The sequence below is a fragment of the Balearica regulorum genome, chromosome 1 (assembly GCF_011004875.1).
Source record: "Balearica regulorum gibbericeps isolate bBalReg1 chromosome 1, bBalReg1.pri, whole genome shotgun sequence".
Classification (NCBI taxonomy): domain Eukaryota; kingdom Metazoa; phylum Chordata; class Aves; order Gruiformes; family Gruidae; genus Balearica; species Balearica regulorum.
This window is the reverse complement of record NC_046184.1, coordinates 212,233,349-212,252,603: the sequence shown is the minus strand read 5'-3', so window position 1 is coordinate 212,252,603 and position 19,255 is coordinate 212,233,349. Positions and strand designations below refer to the sequence as shown.

General features: G+C 43.2%; 1 protein-coding gene across 3 annotated transcripts; it reads left to right on the top strand.

The window, feature by feature from the left end:
* Window positions 1-5,526: 5,526 nt before the first annotated feature.
* HIKESHI (heat shock protein nuclear import factor hikeshi) lies at window positions 5,527-18,560 on the top strand. Of its 3 annotated transcripts, none has more exons than XM_075742508.1 (6): window positions 5,534-5,671; window positions 6,105-6,213; window positions 6,465-6,702; window positions 13,098-13,249; window positions 15,216-15,334; window positions 18,322-18,560. In XM_075742508.1, the coding sequence occupies exons 3-6, from the start codon at window positions 6,552-6,554 to the stop codon at window positions 18,374-18,376; spliced, it is 477 nt and encodes a 158-aa protein (XP_075598623.1). In that variant the 5' UTR covers window positions 5,534-5,671; window positions 6,105-6,213; window positions 6,465-6,551; the 3' UTR covers window positions 18,377-18,560. The 3 variants fall into 3 exon arrangements, with proteins under 3 accessions (XP_075598621.1, XP_075598623.1, XP_075598622.1); XM_075742507.1 differs by having other exon boundaries at window positions 6,105-6,348; XM_075742506.1 differs by lacking the exon at window positions 6,105-6,213 and having other exon boundaries at window positions 5,527-5,671.
* The last annotated feature ends 695 nt before the right edge of the window (window positions 18,561-19,255 follow it).

Here is a 19,255-nt window from a genome sequence, read left to right as displayed (position 1 = left end):
CAATCACGCCTGAGCATTTCAAAAGTGCAGGTCCTTTACCCACCTGTGTATGAAATGGTACTGCAGAGAGCGTGGCCCGTTTCACCCCACAAACACACATCTGCAAAGGAGAGTCTAGGGGCCTTAAGGAAGAAATAAGCTCTTCTCTTTGCCTTCTATCTCATTGTTTCCTTCCTACACCACTTGCTCTGAAATTATACACAGGAAAACAAAGAATAGGGGTGGCACTCCTCCTTCAAATACCCAACCACACTATCTTGCTTTCAATGGTCCCCCCAAGATGCTCACCTTAAGCAAGGCTGCTCCTTCTGTGACCCTTAAGACAAAGATGCTTATGTGGAAAAAACACAAAAATACATTTACAACACACCTGCTCAAGAAGGAAGATGGCAACCTGTCAAGCTCAGCTTAATATTCATTTGCTTGGAAATGCAAGCCTTGTGATTTATGAATAGGAATCATCTCTTTCTTAAGCCTCTAGCTGACCTAGGCTTTTTCTAGGCAGAAATTAGATTGAGACTGTATCAACATGCAGAACCAGAGGGTAGTGATGTCTGTAATCCATGCTCTGAACAGAGCAATTTGTACCCACAACTTCAGGTGTACAACGAGTTTCAGCTACAATCATTGTTTTCACAAAGGTGAAGGTTAGGGTTTCATTTGAGTTATTCCCATGTGTTAAATAATCAGAAGAAGAGGTGTCAAGCCCCAGAGCTGAGTGATTTATGCTCTTGGCACCTTTGGTAGATTAATGCCACTGTCCTTTTTCAGGCTTTTCGAGGAGCTGGCAACCTTGGTTTTGAGACTATTGCAACATGCCTACCTGTCTCTCCTTTACAATGCAAAGGAAGACAACATCCTGCCTCTTTTTATCCACTGATTCCTTCAGGCTGTGGAAAAGCTGAGGTTTTTTTCTCTTGCCCCTTTCTCATCAGCCTTTTCCTCCTTCTCAAACATCTGTGAGGAGTCAGGCTCAACAACCTGCCCTAGACCTCACCTTAACCCATACTGAAACCACACAGCTTTATCCTGGTTACAACCTCACCAAGATGCTCTGGTGCCCCACGCTCGTCTCCATTTAGGTTAAAGCACAATACTCACTAAACTTCCCCTTGGCATCAGTCAGCGCTCCGCTGTCTGGAACCACTCCTTTTAATTTCCCTGAAGGAATGTGTCAGACACAATCCTGAGGAAAAATAGGAGGCAGTAACAATATAGGAAGCACTTCTTGCCTTGGCCGGTTTTTGGTTTGGTGTTTGTTTTTTTTTTTTAACTTCACAGAAATACGGCTTTTCGGTCACATAGATGCTCTTGTGTCTGGTGGGCATAAGCTCAGCTGCCCCTCTCGGTGTTCGGCTGTGTACCTGCTGGCCTTAGGCAGAATTAAGCTGCTGCATCCGCTGTTCCTGCAGCAAGCCAGCATCATTTGGGGTGTAGGGTGGATCTGGGGAGAGGTTAACCCCCACCGCTTTCAGGCACCAGATTTCCACAGGTAGGTCAGGCACCTCATCTCTGTCAGTCTTCTCTTTGTCAGGGACAAGTCTCGAGGGTTTAAAACAAGAAGTTGCCTGCCTTTGTTGAGGGCAGGAGATCCCTTAGAGGGAGTCAGTCAAAGTCTGGCCATTTCCCTGACTCCCAAAGCCGGTAATGTTATTAGTGTGTTAGTTTTTAATTTGAACATGGTAACTGATTTTGCAAGGAGTATAATGAGATCATTTCTCTGGTGAACTGCTCCATGGATATGACAGCATGGATAAACAGGCAGGAGAAAGATCATGGCGTGGTCCGTAATCAAGTGGATTTGGTGCACTGCTTAGCACCAAACTAAACGAGATACATACTAAAGGGCCCCAAATCCTCAGGGGTGCCTCGCTCTGCTTGACCCTCGGCTGCCAGCCTGGAATCAGACAATTAAAACAGCCTTAATCTTTCTTGAGTAAAATGTCCCATGGTGCATTAGTGCTGGTGGTGCTGTTCAGTGCCCTTTTCCCAAGGCATCCAGTGAAGACAGCAATCATCTGTCTGACCCTGATGGAAATCTCTTTTTTCTCCCAGGTTTGGAGCATGGATCAGAAACCCTCGGTCCCCTCCTGAGGGTGAGCTCTGAGCCAGCCTCTCCGCTGAAGCTGCAGGCATTCCACCTCTACACTTCATGTGAAACACTTAGATGTTCGCCTTGGCAAGAGCTGTTTTCCAGCTTCTGCTGCAAGTATTGGATATTCTTCAAAAATTAAATAGCTGATGGGCTGCTTTCAGCACTAGCTAGACTTGAAGCATTATAAAAAACAAGTAATGGGCACCTATTACACATGGAAAAATTGCATTGGAGTAGTAGCATTCTTTTGAAAAAGCTTGTTATTAACTTAAATATCTGCAATGATGATACTCATTTGGGCTTTTAAACTTCAAAGAATCGGTCTTTTTTAAATGAAGGAGAAAGCAGTATGGCATCTCCTTTTTATGGAGATTAGTATCTGTGAATAGTGCCTCTGAACTAATCCATGCACATTTTATTAACTTGTTGATTAGTGGACAAATTTTTAAAGAATTACACTGTATAAATTGATCTTTACTTTTCATTTTATTTCTTTTCTGATCTTCCTGGGTGACTGGGTCATTGCCAACCATAATCATGTGGGAGCTCTGGGCTTCTGTACCTGCTTAATTAATCCTGTTCCGAAAATACATTGCATAAACCTGACCTGCAGACTGTATTTCCCCTTAGAGGAAGTCCTCATCAATGTCTCCCTCTTAATTCTCTCCTGGTTCATTAATCTTGTTCTCTGTTGTACGTTGTGATCCAGCTACCACAGGAGGGATGTCAAGAATCATAGAGAATCACTTTGTGGTAGGCTGCTGCCTCGGGGAATCAGAGGAATGGGTTCAAACCCCCTCAAACTGAGAAGAGCCTAGAAACCATATCTCCTATTTCTGAACAAGTGTGTTATCCTGCAGGGTGCTGGACTGGCTGTCTTGCCTTCCATCCTTCCTTCCCTTGCTCAGTGACACCACCCCTCAGTAGGATGTTCAAGCTGAGAAGTTCCCTCAGCATGCTGAATCCCAGACAAATAAAGGAATTCCTGCTATATAGGGCCATTCAGACTCATCCTTGCACATAGAGTTTTCTGTTTATGGGCTCAGGCAAAGCATCAAATCCTCCTGGAAAGGCTGACCTTGCGCAATCATTAAAGACACGTGGGAATGCCGGCAGAGTCAGAAGGAGCTTGGAGATCAGCTTAGGGCTCTGGATACCTGATCTCTGCCCCTTCAGTCTATGCATTAATATTCTTCTGCTAGGCTCCTTCTGAGGTATATGAACCTGTTGCATAACTCTATTTAGGAGGAGGTAAAGTTTCAACCTCCATTTTCAAGCTGACTTTCCTACTGGCGTCAAGACAAGGTCAGGAGACACTGCTTACATATAGTAACCACTGATTCCACCAATTCCAATTGATTCCCTACTTCAGGTTAACAACATCCTGCTTAGTTTTCAGTGCTTTGCCTATTGCATTTACTAATTGGAAGATGTACCAAGGATGTCTTATTGCTGTCTGGATTTTCTGACTGTAAGGGTAACGAATCACTACTTGATACTGAAGAAATTTCAACTAGTATTCTTCCAAGCAGAACATGTTCAAGATATTTTGTGATCAAGGAGAGATGCATTTGCTATTTCTTGGATCTCCTCATTAATTCTGCATATTCTAAAGTGTAAAATCAAACTGAACCTAATGCTTGTATGAAGGTTTGCCTTTATTTTTCAAAGCTAAGTGAATGATATGGGATAGAGGTGAGATGCCTTTACCTTTTAAACGGAAGTTCATGTGAAAGTTGATGAAAAATTACTTTCAAAGCATTTGAAGCTGCTTTAGCCTCCTTCAGTTAAATCAAATTTGGTTAGATCTAGCTTTAAAATTTGTGTGGTAAGTGGAATCAGCAGCAATGTGTGCTAAAACTGCCCTGTGGAAATCCCCTGTTTTCAGTTGCTTATTCCTTTAACCAGACATCAGCACTTTGGAAAGATGCATTCTGGTAATCTTTTGAATTGTAGTTGTTTGTAGCATGTCTTTAAAAAATAGATAAAACTGGGGGAATGGGGAATAAAGATTGAGATTTGGGATTTAGGGAATTATGTGAGAAATGCTGCCTGGAAAAGATACAGGTATAGCAGGTAGTCAGTGGAAAAAATGAAATGAGATTCCCAGGCTGGAGACTGAAAGGGATGGCAGAAAGACAGAGGCTGACAGGGATACAGAAGGGGATAGCCATGAATAACTGAGAAAGATGAGGAGCCCGGGAAGGGTCCTGGAAGCAGACAGGATGGACAAAGCAACTGGAAATGGTTGTGGATGGAGGTTAACCAGGCATTGCAGGGTGACAGTTGTACGAAAATAAGGGAGGACTGGACAGACAAACGGAAAGTGGGTCGAGACTTCTCAGGACTGCAGGTGGGTCTGGAGAGGGAACCTGGAATGGAGACAGAAAGCGGGGACTGAGCCCAAGGGGAGTGCGCAGATGTTTCCACCCAGTAGAAGGTTCTTCCTTTTAATCTGGCACAGAGCACAAGTTCTGACACTTATCACCTCGTAGCTGTGCAAATGTTTGTGAAACACAAACATAGGTTTCCCGTCCCCTTCCACTGCCTCGTTGCACTGAAGTTTAATGTCTCCTATTGCTGTCATGACCTTTGCCTGTTTTTGCAAAAGTTGGAAGACGTTGAGAGGCATTGGCAGGAAGAGAGGGATGATGGCATAGCAAAGACTTTCTTTGGGTTTGCCCTTGGAAAACTAGAGCTGTTCCCATTTGTGATGTCAACCAGACCACCAGACTATCCTGTGGGTGTTGTGGAGGGTTTGATGGAGGTTTGGAAATCTCACTGGTGGAAGCTACTACTGAAGTCAAGGAGGGTTGTGCTCTGAGCACCAAGTGCAGTCTAATGATAGGTACTCTGAAATGGCACCGATGATCAGTTTACACAATGAATATACACGGTATGCGCACTTCTTCAGTGTAAACTTCCAGAGTCTGGACTGTGAGGACAAACACAGTGTCTCGTTAATGCAGCATCGTATACTGTTACAGCAGTTGTTTCTTAGTATACAGGATGTATGTCCGTGTGTTTAATCAGGTACTTTTTCTCATTGACTTTTCCTTTTTTTTCTCTCTTTTGTTTTTGAATGCAGATTTTATTGGTACCTAATTGCTTCGCCAGTTTTATCTGGATTTAAACACTTTGGATCTAGCCTTTTACTTCCATAGCAGGATTGACTTTAATCTCTAGGTACAGAAGATACAAAATTTCCTCTGCTCTTCAGCAGTCGGAGCAAATCAGTCATGTTTTAATCCAGAAAACAGAGCAAGGGATGGCAGCCTTGGTGAGAGCCAGGGCCTCCCTGTCTGCCCAGGCGAACTACATCTCCCGTCAGGCCCCGCCCCGCCCCGCCCCGCCCCGCTCGCTGCTTAAGAGCGCGTTGCACGACGGGAGTTGTAGTCCGATTGCTCCGCTCCATTCCCGGGGGCCGCGCCCCGGAAGTGACTCGGCGGCCCCGGGGTGAACGGGGCGTGTTGATTTCCGGGAGACGGCGCTCATGGAGGCTCCGGAGCAGCGAAGCGTCTGAGGGGGGGTTCGGCGTTCGCCGCCATGTTCGGCTGTCTGGTGGCGGGCAGGCTGGTGAGCGCTGCCCGGGCCGCGGGCGGGGCCCTCAACCCGCTCGGGGATGGGCTGGAGCAGCCGCAGGGCCGCTCCGCGGGACTCGCTTTTCCCCTCACCGAGCTCCGCCCCGGGCTGGCCCCAGGCAGAGGGGACTTCGCCGTCCTCGTCACGCCTGCCCGGCGCCTCGGCTGGCTGCTGCCTCTCGGCCCCAGAGGCAGGCGCAGTGTAGAGCCCCGTGGCCGGGAGGCAGTCACCGTCCCCTCTGTTAATGAAGAGGCTCGGGCTCCTCAGAGACGAGGTGGAAGCTTAAAAGAAGCTTTTTAAGGCTAGATTGTGCGTTGGCTGCAAGGATGTGGCATCTCGGGTAAAGAGGAGGGTATCTTGTGCTCTGGCATTCAGCCATCCTACTTACTGCCTGTCTCAAGGTCTATTGTATTTCCTATGTGAACAGGTTTCCATGATCCTGGGGTTGTGCCAGCCAGGTGGTCTACAGCCACTGCTTATAGACTTGGCAATCTCTTCTGCACCCTATTTTCCTCCTACGCACATGGGGAGCGAAGGTATTCTGATCCTGTAGTCCCGGGTGGGATATACGTTCAGTGGAGGTAGAACAAGAGTGTTGTGCCTTTTTAGTGATATTTTTTGCAGTTGTTCTTCTGCTGTGTTTGACTTTTATCTGGCTGTTTGCTCTTTAGGTTAGTACGTTCCTCACTTTTTGTTATGTTCCACTTTAGGTGCATTTCTTTAAAAGGAAATTCAGTTACAAAGATGAAAAACGCAGTAATACTAATAAAGGTTTTGTTCTCTTTAGGTACAAGCAGCACCCCAGCAAGTGGCTGAAGACAAATTTGTATTTGATTTACCGGACTATGAAAATATCAACCATGTAGTGGTCTTCATGCTGGGAACAATACCATTTCCCGAAGGAATGGGAGGATCTGTCTATTTTTGTTATCCGGACCAGAGTGGGATGGCAGTGTGGCAGCTGCTGGGATTTGTCACTAATGAGAAGCCAAGTGCCATCTTCAAAATTTCTGGTCTGAAATCAGGTAAGACTGGTAAAATGTAGCAGGCAGTGAAACAGATGTGTCCCTGCATGCATAGGGGATAAATGGTTGAAGGTGGTTTTGAACAGAAAGCTACCTGAAAAGGCAGACTTCCGTGTTTTCAGGTACTCCCTGGGAGATGTGGTACTAGAAGCAGTCTGTCAGCTTTATGGAAGTCTGTCTGTCCATTAATATTCCTTGTAAAATTTCTCTCATCATCTCTTGTATGTGGTGTTGATCTGGAAATTCCTTTCAGCAGACTTGGCACGTGTTCCGGTGCTGCTGCATAGAGAAGAAAGGAGGAAGAATGACCCTGTAGCTTCTGTAGTACGGTTTTTAGGCATTTGTCTAGACATGCCTAGCGCTTTCTTTCAGCTTCCGCTGTTAAGCGGTTGTATTCTTTGTCGCACAGAGACAGGTTTTGTAATGTAAAGTCTGACGCAGTGATTTCAGACAGCTACCCGCTTCCCATTCTGGTGCGGTTGCACTATATAATTGTCCAATAGAGGGTGTCGTCATTAGGAAACAGCTTTCCAAGTGTTGTAATATTTTTGATACAGACTCGAGTCAGAGAAATCTGACTCGTGTGGGAGCCAGAGAATGCTGGTGCTACCTGAATATATCTGGTGTATTTTTCTGAATATGTATGGGGGTTTTGCCATGCATATTATAAAAGTAATGAAGCACCCCAGTGGCACACATGTGTCTTACTAGAAGGACAGATGTGTCAGTCAAGCGGCTTCAACTGTTATGGTGATAAAGCAATACACATCTTGTATAGGTTTCAGTGTAGTCTACAACCTTAACTTGAATCTGTGTTTAGGAAAGCATTGAGGTTGCTGTGAGAAAATGTATTAATTTGTAACATGGCATGTTTTCATTTGAATCCATCCTGGATGGCAGTGTGACATGACATAAGGGCTCTCAAGGTGCAAAGCAAAATGAATTCTGATCATACATGTTCCTCAAAAATTTGAGTCCCCTTCAGAAGAGAAAGCGGGGGGGCGGGTATGTTTTTGTGTATTCCAAAGTTGTGTTATTAGTGAAACAGTAAAGTGTATCACTGTTTCTTTTTCCATATGTTTCTCATGCTTGAAGGACTTACTGTATTATATATGCTTTCAGACAACTTCATAGAAAAACACATTTTCAGCTGCTTTTTGCATGATTAGCCGTAATTTCCAAGTAAGGGCTGCTCTCGGGGAGGATCTCTGTGGCATGGCTGACTGTATTTGCAATGCAGTGAGGCAGTGCTATGCCTGATCTGAACTACAGAGACCTCCGCCGTTCCCCTTGTTGTCTACAGTTTATCCCTGACTGTAGAGTCAGTATAAGCTACACAGCCTTAGTTTCCATGACCACAAACAATTGTATGATGGAGCAGACAATGAGACTGTAGAAAGGGGAGACCAGAGAGGGATTACAGGGAGCTGGAATCATTGAGAGACATTACTGACTGAAATCTGCGGTTTGGGTTTAATCCCTTGTTGAGAGGAACAAATTCGTGTCCCTCTGAAGCAGTCAGTGGTTGTAGTAGAGTTTCTCACTGTGTGATGAAGAGGGCCAGCATCTTTCTTCTGTGGATGTGAGTGGCCAGCTGAAGTGGCATGGTGTTTTATTACACAGACTTTGGCAAAGGTTAAATGTATGATTTGTAGCTCTTACGTTAATTTTAGTGTCTGAAATGCCCTGGAGCTGTATGGGTTTTGCGATGTGTGTAACTTGCCCATGTTGCACATTGTTGTAAGGACTGGTTGGTTGTTGAATATGGTGGTATTAGACTTCTGGACTATGAGGGTCAAGTAAAACGGCCCTGCCCCAGGGTTTGTTGTTTGCTTCTCTCCTTCCTGTCCTGTGCTTACTTAGGAAAGCAAATGCAGATGAATGTTGCCGCGTTTCCAAGTGGGATACCAAAAGGTTGTCTCAATACATGAACTAAAGGGGAAGTTGCCTTTGTGGAGTACACTCTTCAACATGAAAAAGTGATTTGTGGAGAGGAGACTAAATTATGAACCCAGACACTTTTTCCTTGACTACAGGTGCTATTTAAACTTGGGTAACCTTCTTTGAGTAAGAGATTTCCAGATTGGGTCTTGAAGGTGTCTCACAGGAATGTCATAGTACCCCCTGGAGGATTCCTTTAGAGCTCCTCTATAATCAGGAAAAGTTTGTTCAATTTTATTTCTTAGTAGTCATGGTACCAACTTAATAGATCTAAAAGCAGGCTTTCCTGTTGTTCTTCCTGCTGACTTTTAACCATTCTTAAAAGCTATGCTGGGAGGCTAGAAATGTAAGTGTTTGTGTGGTTTGTAGGGTTTTTTGTGTTTGATTAATTTTATTTTTTTCTGTTCATGTTGTTTTGACCCCTTGATTTAGTGAGTGAAGTCCTGCATCTGCTGATATTAAGTCTAGGACTCAAAGGCCCAAAGCATCCAGCATTATTACATGTTTCTTTTTGAGGATTAATTATCATATAAGATGGTGACCCGCTTTAAATTATTATTCTTTTCTCTTCATATGCAATCTTCATGTTTGCCAGAAATAAAACTATTAAATCAACTCCCCTTTGCCCCCAATCAAAATTGGTAGTTAGAATTCAGCTAAAAAGCTGAATAATGTGTGTTTGTGAGGTTTGGGATTTTTCTGGTCATTTCCCCACCCCGCAGTGGGATGACAGTCAACGTGTATTCTTTCAGTCTCTTCCCACTTCTGGATTTTTTTCATCACAGATGAAATGTTTAACAGCCTGTAGTCAAGGCAAAATAGAGTATTTCTGGCCGTAACAAAGTTGAGTGGCTTCTTTAGTGCCAAGAGGAATAACATAGCAGTATACCGTTTGTGAAAGAGGCTGTTGATCTCTTGAAATTGTGCAATTTCTGCACTTGTGTAATAAACTGCAGCTGCAATCAAGTGTTGTAGTAAGATCCCTTGGTGCCTGTTGGAGCTGCACTAGTAGTGCTAACCATTCATTAAGGTCACTGGCATTCTGAATGGAATCACTGTGAGCTTCATCATTCAACTGTGGTCAGTTGGCAAGCTGTGACTGAAGAATTCAAGTTTTTTACTTGGGCTCCTGATGCCCTTGCAGAGCGTGACTGCTCTTAGAAGACAAGACATAGATTCTGCTGGGTTTTGCCACAGTTGTTGTGTTTCGGTTGCTTTGGAAAAATGTGGATAGAACGTGTTGCTGGCCTTCCCTTTCAAAGCAGGAGGTTATGCTGTAGGGAAGCACTTTGAGCCTAGAGCATCAAACTTCAGAAAAATGCCTGCTGGCAATTGTCACTGGCTTGTCTGTGCTTCTAGATCTGGAGAGGGATAATGGCTGGTACTCCTTCACTGTATGTTGGTAATACTTCAGTGCATGCAAATACTGGGGTGCATCAAGCACGGCATTGCTAGCCGGTCTAGGAAGTGATTGTCCCACTCTACACTGTGCTGGTGCAGCCTCACCTCGAGTACTGCGTGCAGTTTTGGGCACCACAGTACAAAAAGGACATAAAACTATTGGAGAGTGTCCAAAGGAGGGCAACAAAGATGGTGAAGGGTCTAGAGGGGAAGACGTATGAGGAGAGGCTGAAGTCCCTTGGTTTGTTCAGCCTAGAGAAGAGGAGACTGAGGGGAGACCTCATTGCGGCCTACAGCTTCGTCATGAGGGGGAACGAAGGGGCAGGCGCTGATCTCCTCCCTCTGGCAACCAGTGATAGAACATGAGGGAACGGCATGAAGCTGCGACGGGGGAGGTTTAGGTTGGATATCAGGACAAGGCTCTTCACCGAGAGGGTGGTCGGGCACTGGAACAGGCTCCTCAGGGAAGTGGTCACAGCACCGAGCTGACTGAGTTCAAGAAGTGTCTGGCTAACACTCTCAGTCATATGCTCAGACTTGGCTGGTCCTGTGTGGAGCCAGGAGTTGGACTTGATGATCCTTATGGGTCCCTTCCAACTCAGGACATTCTATGATTCTATGATATATTCTTCTCTGACTGCGTGTTGTTTTACTGATTGAAAGTAGATTAATTTCATGTGATTGCATAAAGAAGGGGCTTAGAAATACTCCTTGCCTTGGAATTGGAAAGCTAGTGGGTTTTTTTTTTTTATTTTTCAGTTGTGCCTGAATGTGTGGCAAAATAGAAAACAAACCTTGAGCTGGGATTTTGCACCCTTACTGGAAGTGTGTTGGCAAGTGGGATAAAAGTTATAGCAAGGCCTTTTCCATTACAGACTTTTTCTGCTGTGCAGCATGCAATGACGTGTGTCGTGCTCTGTTTCCTACTTACAACTATACCCTCTAATATGAGGTCTGCATTTGAGACATACCATGGGTAAGGTTTTTGACATGGTTGGGCTGGAAGGTAATGAGGGCTCACTATCTTGAATGAAGAGTTCAGTGAAGGAAAAGGCAGGCGTGGAAAAGTTACTTTTCTGACTGCAGTTACTCTGCTGTGACATAGTACGTTGGAGAGTGTAGGGTCTGAATACGAAAACCTGAGTTTGTCTTTCAGTACCGGTTAATATACTGTGTTCCCTTTATTTGTAAGGTTTGGAATGTTAATTGCAAGAGCCAAGCATTGAAAACGTGGAGTGTATTTCAGTTGGTGTAAGGATGGCAGGGGATACTTTTCTCTCGCCCTTTAGGTGGACATCTTTCCAGGAGAGTGGTTCCATGGGATTGCATGTAAAGTGACAGAATGGGTGTATTTTATTCTTTAGAAAGACACTCATGATCTAAATTAGTGATATATTCTGATGGAGCCTGTTGCTTGAAGATTTTATACTCTTACTGTAAATGTTAGCTTCTCGGGTAAAGATATTTACAAGATGTAAAACTTCTACCAGCTCTATTGCTATTGGGATTTTTAATAATGAACTTGTGTGATATTTGGTTTCTAATAGCTTTTCTCTTTTTTTCTTAATACTTTAATAAATTTTACCTTTATCAAGCAAGCATCTATCTACAGTAAAAGTTGAAATCAGACAGCAGTGGCATTTCTCAGAAGAGCTGCTAAATAGTACTTCAGGAGATGAACTCTCTTCTTATTGGCCTTGTGTCAAAGTAACATTTTAATGGTGAGTGCTTTACTTGTAAATGTAGCTATATCGCAGTTTTAGGACTTGGAGTGAAGAGTGACACTAGGCTGCAGTTGAAAAGGCTACTGGGTTTGTGGATGTGCTCTCAGTGTGGGTTGGGTGTTGGCTTTTGTGGTAGTGTCTGTGTCCCTGTGGAAGAATGGCCAAGTTTCTGAGATCTTCAGTCTTGAGCCTGAGTTCAACTTCTCAAACGTGTGCTGGTTTTCTGGCCTAGTTTTTGACCGTGGAACTAAATCAGGTGGTGTTTTAGATTTCAGTTAACACTATCTTGATCTGCAAGAAAGACTAAGTGATCTGTGGGACAGCTCTTGATTTCTTCTGCTAGTAAGAGGCCAGAGAGTGCTACTGAAACATCACTTCTGTGTTGAGGGTACTTGTCTATTGTGCTCACTCAAACTTAGGTGGACTATTAGTGTTTGTTTACTGATAGCATTGTGGTCCCCTAGACCTTTTTCCTGTATTTTCCTTCACAGATGCTGACGGAGGAGTGCATGATTTAGGTGACCCTAGGTGTCTGTCATTGTTTGCAGAGGCACTAGCTGAAGCTGGGACTGAAAGTACTGGCTAATACTCGGTTGAGAAAGGTCAGAAGTGATGGCAGAGGACTGGGATGATGCCTGTATGAGTGGTATGCAATTTGGAGGTATTTTTCTGCCCGATTCATTGTTTCCTTTGTGGCTCTTGCAAAGTGAGAGGACTTTCTGTTCTGTGGCTGTTCATCTGACCTTTGCTGCTGTTGGTGGTTTTGAGCAGTTCAGATGAGCCCTGGGGCTGCCCAGCACTCCACCTGGATAACTTTGAGCCAGAGCAAGCTTAAGTAACACTCTCTGTTTTTCAGTGCACAAATGGGTTCACAAGCACCTGGTTTGGATGAGTGACTCAAACAACCTTGCAGCCCTGCTGCATGTTTATCTACAATTGTTACAATGTGAATTAAAGGGTTGGTTCCTATGGAGAAAGGTTCTGCTATCTGTCACTCTGGGATTGTATTTCCTGTTGAATCTATTTACTTCATGGTGGGTTTTTTGTTTGTGGGAGATTTTTTTGTGGTGGTTTTTTTTTTTTTTGTTAGTTTGCTTTCAGAAATTTCCTTAAGATCTGCTGTGTTTTTTTAAGTGTACCTGCCACACTTTCATCTGTTGTACTTGTGCCTGTGCCGGGACTGCATGATTTGTCTGTATTTCTGAGACAGGGAGGTCTCTCTCTGGTAGGGATTGAGGAATACCTCCTACAGAAGAAACACGGTGATTTAAGTAACACAGTCTTTACACATGTGCCAAATCTGATGTGTACTGTTTGTGGTGTTTTCAGGGAAGGGAAGTCAACATCCCTTTGGTGCCATGAACCTCCCTCAGACACCAACAGTGGCCCAGATTGGAATCTCAGTGGAACTGCTGGAGAACCTGGCCCAGCAGACTCCGGTTGCAAATGCTGCTGTGTCATCAGTAGATTCATTCACAGAGGTAGCTTGGACATTCTGTTTTCAGAAATTCTCGGTACTACAAAAGTCTTAAGAATTGAGTCTCTGAAGAACTAATAAATAAATGAAAAAATCTCCTATGGGTGGCTATAGGATTATAACCAACCTAATCATTCTGAAATCATTTGGCTGGATGCTTTGATATTTTGAAAATTTTCTTAACATTGGAAAACTATATCTCCTGTAAAGGATTGGATTTTGCATGCTCACTGGAATCAGGCCAATATACTCGTGTGATGTGACTCTACTGTAAAAATATTTATGATGTTTCCTTATAGAAGCAGCTAGGACAAAATGCATGTAAGAGACAGTGGATCTTTGGTGATTTGTAGATGTTGGAACTCCAGTGCACAGACTTGTGGGGATGGTCAAAAATTAGTCAAAAGTCAAGGCAGACCTGGGCATGGATGCAGATAGATATCCAAGTGTGCCACTGACCCCTGAGAAATCCTTCTGATGTAGTTCTGCAGAACTACAGAATCATGCCCTCTCCCACAGAAAGATGTTTGGTTTGGGTTTTTTTTCAGTTCTTTCCCTGTGGACCAGGCCTTGGGCTGTAATGCTTTTACCCAGCCTGCCTGTTAGTTTGAACCTCTGGAAATCCTCAGCCAGCACAGGCAGTGAGTTGGCCATCTAACAGCAGTTTGAGGCAAGCTAGATCTGCATGGCAGGTCTTGATTTCCCGAACACTGATGGCTAGGGCATTATCTTTTAACATTTCAGCAGTTGATGAGGCTTTTTTTGAGGCTTTTTTTTTTCTTGCTCACTTTCCTTACAGACACTTGCTGAGGTACACTGGTAATTGAACAGTAATCCTTATAATATAGCTGATGTCCTTTGGCATTTTACACACATAATAGCTCTGAATAAGTGTGGTCTCTTGGAGAAAGGTATTATGACTAGGAGTTAACCGATAGCTATTGTACAGTACTATTAATTGAGCTTTTCTGGAATTGCTAGGGGCAAATGACATCTAAATCACACTTCTGATTCCACCAATTTTTATAATAGCAGTAGTTAAGTCATGAGGTCATAATGTGCCACTTGGGGTCATTTGCAAGGTGGCTGGTGGATTTTTCTAGCAATAGTATTTAAAGAAAAAAAACACCTCATGATTGCATAATTTTTTTTTCAAATGTTATTTCCAGTTAGGTGGGGTTTTCTATTAAAGAGAATCACATCTTAACTGAAATTGTCTATTGTTTTCAAGGAATGCAGTTGAGCCAAAAGTTGAACTAATAGTAACTCCTGTGGAGAAAGTGTATGAAGTCACAGTTGAAGGAAACCTTTGAGGGAGTAGATAGCAGAGGAAGGGGATATGCCTGCAAGCATTTTTGTGAATAACTAATGGCTTTTATTTAATATGCGACATCATCTCTTTGGGACTGCTACGTTATAGCAATAAAAGTATCTTTTTAAAAGGCAAAATCATCTGTGCCAGGATAGCAGCCCTTCTGTGGTGAAAGCTAAAAGACATTTCCCTGTTGCTGGAGTCTGACACATTGTAACGAGGCAGATTGCAGACTTTTCAGCTGGTTTAACAACTAGTGTTTTGCTGCGAGCTGGTTTGGCAGCTTTGACCTGGTCTGCAATTCTTCTGATGGTTTAATTTGGAGGAGGGGGACAGTTCTTGTCACTGCATCACTTCCTTGTCACGAGAACATGTTCTTCCAAAGCAGTTTATCCAGCTGGATGAAATTGGGCAGGGAGAGGGTGAGTGAAGATTCTGAAAATGATTTCTGGATGGATCTGAGGGCAAGACTGAGAGTTAGGATGTTTTGATCATTTTAAAACAGACATCTCTGGACCTACTATATCCACTTTCCCATTGTGTTTTAAATGGCAATGCTAATTTTACTTCATATAGGAGTTGTGTATCTGTTAAACTTTTGCACAAAAATTCAAACTGAAAAAAGAACTTACTTCAAATCTCTCTCTTTGTATTTCAGTTCACTCAGAAGATGTTGGATAACTTCTATAACTTTGCTTCCTCATTTGCTGTTACTCAAGCACAGATGACTCCAAATCCTTCTGAAGCTTTTATTCCTGCAAATGTAGTTCTGAAATGGTAATGGCAATGATCTCTAGTAACAAGTTTTCTTTTTTCTAGGCATTAAACCAGCTGATTTCTAAGTATTGAACTACTGTCATGCTGTTCAGTGAGATGATGCAAAAATGTTTAAAAGTGTTTGCTACTGTTTATCTCAAGTATAGAGAGGTTCTGTCCACTGTCTTTATATTTATTTTTTGGCATCTTCATACCATTTTTTTGTTAGAAAAGTGCCTATGAAATTTTTTTTGCTTCTAAAAGTATTGCCCTTGACATATGTGGATTTGCACTATGTTGCTGATTATGCAAATACTCTGTAGTCATGGGAAGACAGAACACACTGATACTTACCAGTGTGTACTTACTTGTTATGCTTGGTCTCTTCCTAGACACAGTTCCAGCATAGTTACATTGCTTAAGAAGATGAGAGAGGTGGAGCAATCATGTTCCTAGTTGACCTGGTTCTATCACCAAAACCCTTGAGCACAAATGCAAAAGTCTGCGAGTTGTTTTCCAAGGACTGGTTTAAGAAATAGCTGCCGGTGGGGATAGCCCACGTAGTCTGGAGGTAAATCGTGCACTGCAGGCAGTCCTTTAGGGTGTCTGAAAAATTTTCCCACAGTTTATCAGTTTAGCCCTCTTTAGCCCCTACAGTGTTAACCTCAACCCTTTTTATAACAGTATTTTGGGCTCTCTGAATCAGTTTTACTGTTAGTACAGATCTCATGAATATGCAGGCAGCTAATGTAAGCAGTATATTTTCTTTGGGAGCGTAACTTGATGCAGATACCTTCTATTTAAGCAGGTAACTCTGTGCACTCCATGAACATGGTGAGTAAGGTCTCTGATGAGAGAAACCAAAGGGAAGACAGACTAAAGCAGCAGGGTGATGGCTGGGCGTTGCCTGGATGATGCTGAATTTGCTTTTTGGTGGTTCTTTAAGACTGTATAGTGAAGTGAGGCATAACTCTAATAAACTGAACACATCTGTGTATAGAAGGCTGTTAATTTCATTACAGCCACAGAAAAACAACTTTTTTGGCTCTATTCTTATGTTTTGAGTCATTATGATGTGTTTAATTATAGCTTGTAATTATGTAGAGTATCTTACGTCTCTGCAGTGGGCTGGCTGCAATGGAAATTCAATAGTTTGGCTTAGAAATTAATTCATAAATAAGCCTTTCCCTAATTTGAGTGGGTTTAAAACCTTTTAAAAGTCTCTCTTCTCATTTGAGTTGGGTTAGGAACTATGAGGTGGAGGAGAACCTCTTTTTTGGTTTTCTTTGTTTCATTGGCAGTACCTTTTGATGCCTTACAGCTTGGGTTTGTGGGAATTGTAAGGGGGTTTTATGCTTTTGTAGCTCAAAGCCTGTCAGCTTGTTTTGTTTTGGTTATTTGTGGGGGTTTTTTGGGTTTGTGGCTTGTTTGTTGGTTTGGTTGGTTTTGGTTTTTTTTAGAAAGTCACAGAAATTGTATACTTTCCCTATTTCTTCACTGTAGGTCAATAATGAATTCTGATGTTCAGTTTATTTGTGGTTTGGTTGTTTCTGTGAGTATGGAAAGTGAAATTAGGACCCCATGTGTGCATCCGTGATTCCATTAGGTGTTAGAGAATTACTTTTCCTCATAAGATTTTACTAAAACATTACCATATATAAAAAATGTGGAAGTTAGAATTATTTGATAAGGGTGGAAAAATAACAGGGACTACTTTGTCTCAAGGCTTCTATTAGAACTACAGGGCAAATCGACGCACAGCCTTGGGTGCCGAACTGTCTGCAGTCCCTTCTTACTTACCTGTGAGCAGGTTACATGTAGCCTGCTAGGGAGTGATCCTCAGTTGGAGGCTGTGGTCTCTGTGCAAGCTTGCTTGAGTCTGTCCAGCTTGCTAGCTCATGTCCACTGTCCTGTGAACTGAGAAGTGCTGAGCTGGCTCTGTGCACCGTAGGTGGAGCAGCACTGAAGGGGTAATCTAGGAACAGCTGAATGGGATTCAGAAGCAGTGGTCTTACCCTGGTTTTTCCAGTATTACAGGGTATCCCTAAATGGCATGCGGTTTTCTTGGTTTGGTTTTAGAATCACAGAACAGTTTGGGTTGGAAGGGACTTCAAAGATCATCTAGTTCCAACCCCCCCTGCCGTGGGCAGGGACACCCTCCGCTAGCCCAGGTTGTCTAAACCCATCCAACCTGGCCTTGAACACTTCCAGGGATGGAGCATCCACAGCTTCTCAGGCAACCTGTGCCAGTGCCTCACCACCCTCAAAGGGAAGAATTTCTTTGTAATATCTAATCTTAATTTCCCCTTCTTCAGTTTAAGGCCGTTACCCCTTGTCCGATCACTCCATGCCCTTGCAAACAGTCCCTCACCGTCTTTCTTGTAGGCCCCTTCAGGTACTGGAAGGCTGCTGTAAGGTCTCCCCAGAGCCTTCTCTTCTCCAGGCTGAACAACCCCAACTCTCTCAGCCTGTCTCCATAGCAGAGGTGCTCCAGCCCTCTGACCATCTTCCTGGCCTCCTCTGGACTCTCTCCAACGGCTCCACGTCCTCCTTGTCCTGGGGACCCCTGGGCTGGACGCAGTACTCCAGGTGGGGTCTCACAAGAGCGGAGATTTGCTGGGGTTTCTTCTGTGAGAGTCTTGGCCCGATTACTGGGATGATGGGCAGCCTCACTCACACTTGTACCTGCTCAAACTTTGATTTCCTAGACTGAAACAGGTTATGCACAAAATAACTACTCTTAATTCACTTACAATTTGACTAAGTTTGGATGAGCATCCTCTGGGATCCCACTTTTTAGTGAAATACCTATTGTTGAAATACACAAGTCTCACCATGAGTATTCTTGATACGGAATCAGAAAGGTGGATTTTAGATTTACTCACATCCTGGTGTGGAGTACATGTAATTTATCATGTTCTCTGCATAGACTAAATTATTTGTATCATTTTTTAAGTCATTTTATTTGCAGCAGCTTTTGTTTGTGGTTTGTTGTTTTTTTTTCCTAGGTATGAGAACTTCCAGAGACGTCTGACACAGAACCCTCTCTTCTGGAAAACATAAGCTTAAATTGTTTCATTTGAAGCGCTTTCTAAACAGTGTTACCTGAAAGATGCAGCAGGTAGCCCCACCGAAGACATTTTTTTGGGAGGGGAAAAAAAAACCCAAACGATTAGTCTGAAAAGACAAACTTGTAACTTTTGTATTACTCTTAAAAAATATTTAAAATTAAAATCTGTGAAAACCACTTGCCTATGCTTTTTTTTTTTAAATGAAGTACTTGGCTGCAAGAAGAAATCAGTGTTGCATATGTAGGAAGTATTGTTTTGAAACTGCATTTGAAGTGGAAGAAATTACAAGATGAAAAATGGCAGCACTGTTTCATACTTGTGTGATGCTTTGGGGTGTTCAGTTGTAAACAAAATGAATGTAATTTTTCCTTCTTTACCTCATTCTGAAGGGTGATCGGGCACCTAAGAATATGCTGATGGTTTTCCTGCTGGTACTTACACTGTAAGTTCTTTCACTTTGTAGACCATATTCCTGTTCCCAGCTCACGTAAACGGTACAATAGATTTTCCCTCTCTTCGGCATGAAGACGCTGTTGAGCTTGATCTCGGGGTACCTGTCTTTAACTTTTCCTGTACAGAAGTGTAATGAAGAGAAATCTTTGGGACTTTTTCCCTGCTGTGAGTCAAATAGCTTTGAAATGTCCGTTACGGGGCAATTCAGAATTGTAGATTTGTATTTTGCAGCCTGGGACCGTTCAGTGAGATGAAAGCTGCTAGATTATAGGCAGTGGAGGTATTTGATGAATTTGTCTTTCTCTTCAGCTTTCTCTATGGTATGAAGAGTGATGTGGAGGAGGAGAGAAATAAGCCTAATGGTTCTTAGTACCCACAATGAAAATGGGTTACATCCATTGAGGTTATGTCAAGAATT

Excerpts from the sequence above, each read along its gene's own strand:
- HIKESHI (XM_075742506.1), top strand. The coding sequence starts at position 5,642 with ATGTTCGGCTGTCTGGTGGCGGGCAGGCTG. Across the intron at positions 5,672-6,464 it reads GTCTGGTGGCGGGCAGGCTG|GTACAAGCAGCACCCCAGCA; the intron begins GTGAGCGCTGCC and ends TGTTCTCTTTAG. Across the intron at positions 15,335-18,321 it reads GCAAATGTAGTTCTGAAATG|GTATGAGAACTTCCAGAGAC; the intron begins GTAATGGCAATG and ends TTTTTTTCCTAG.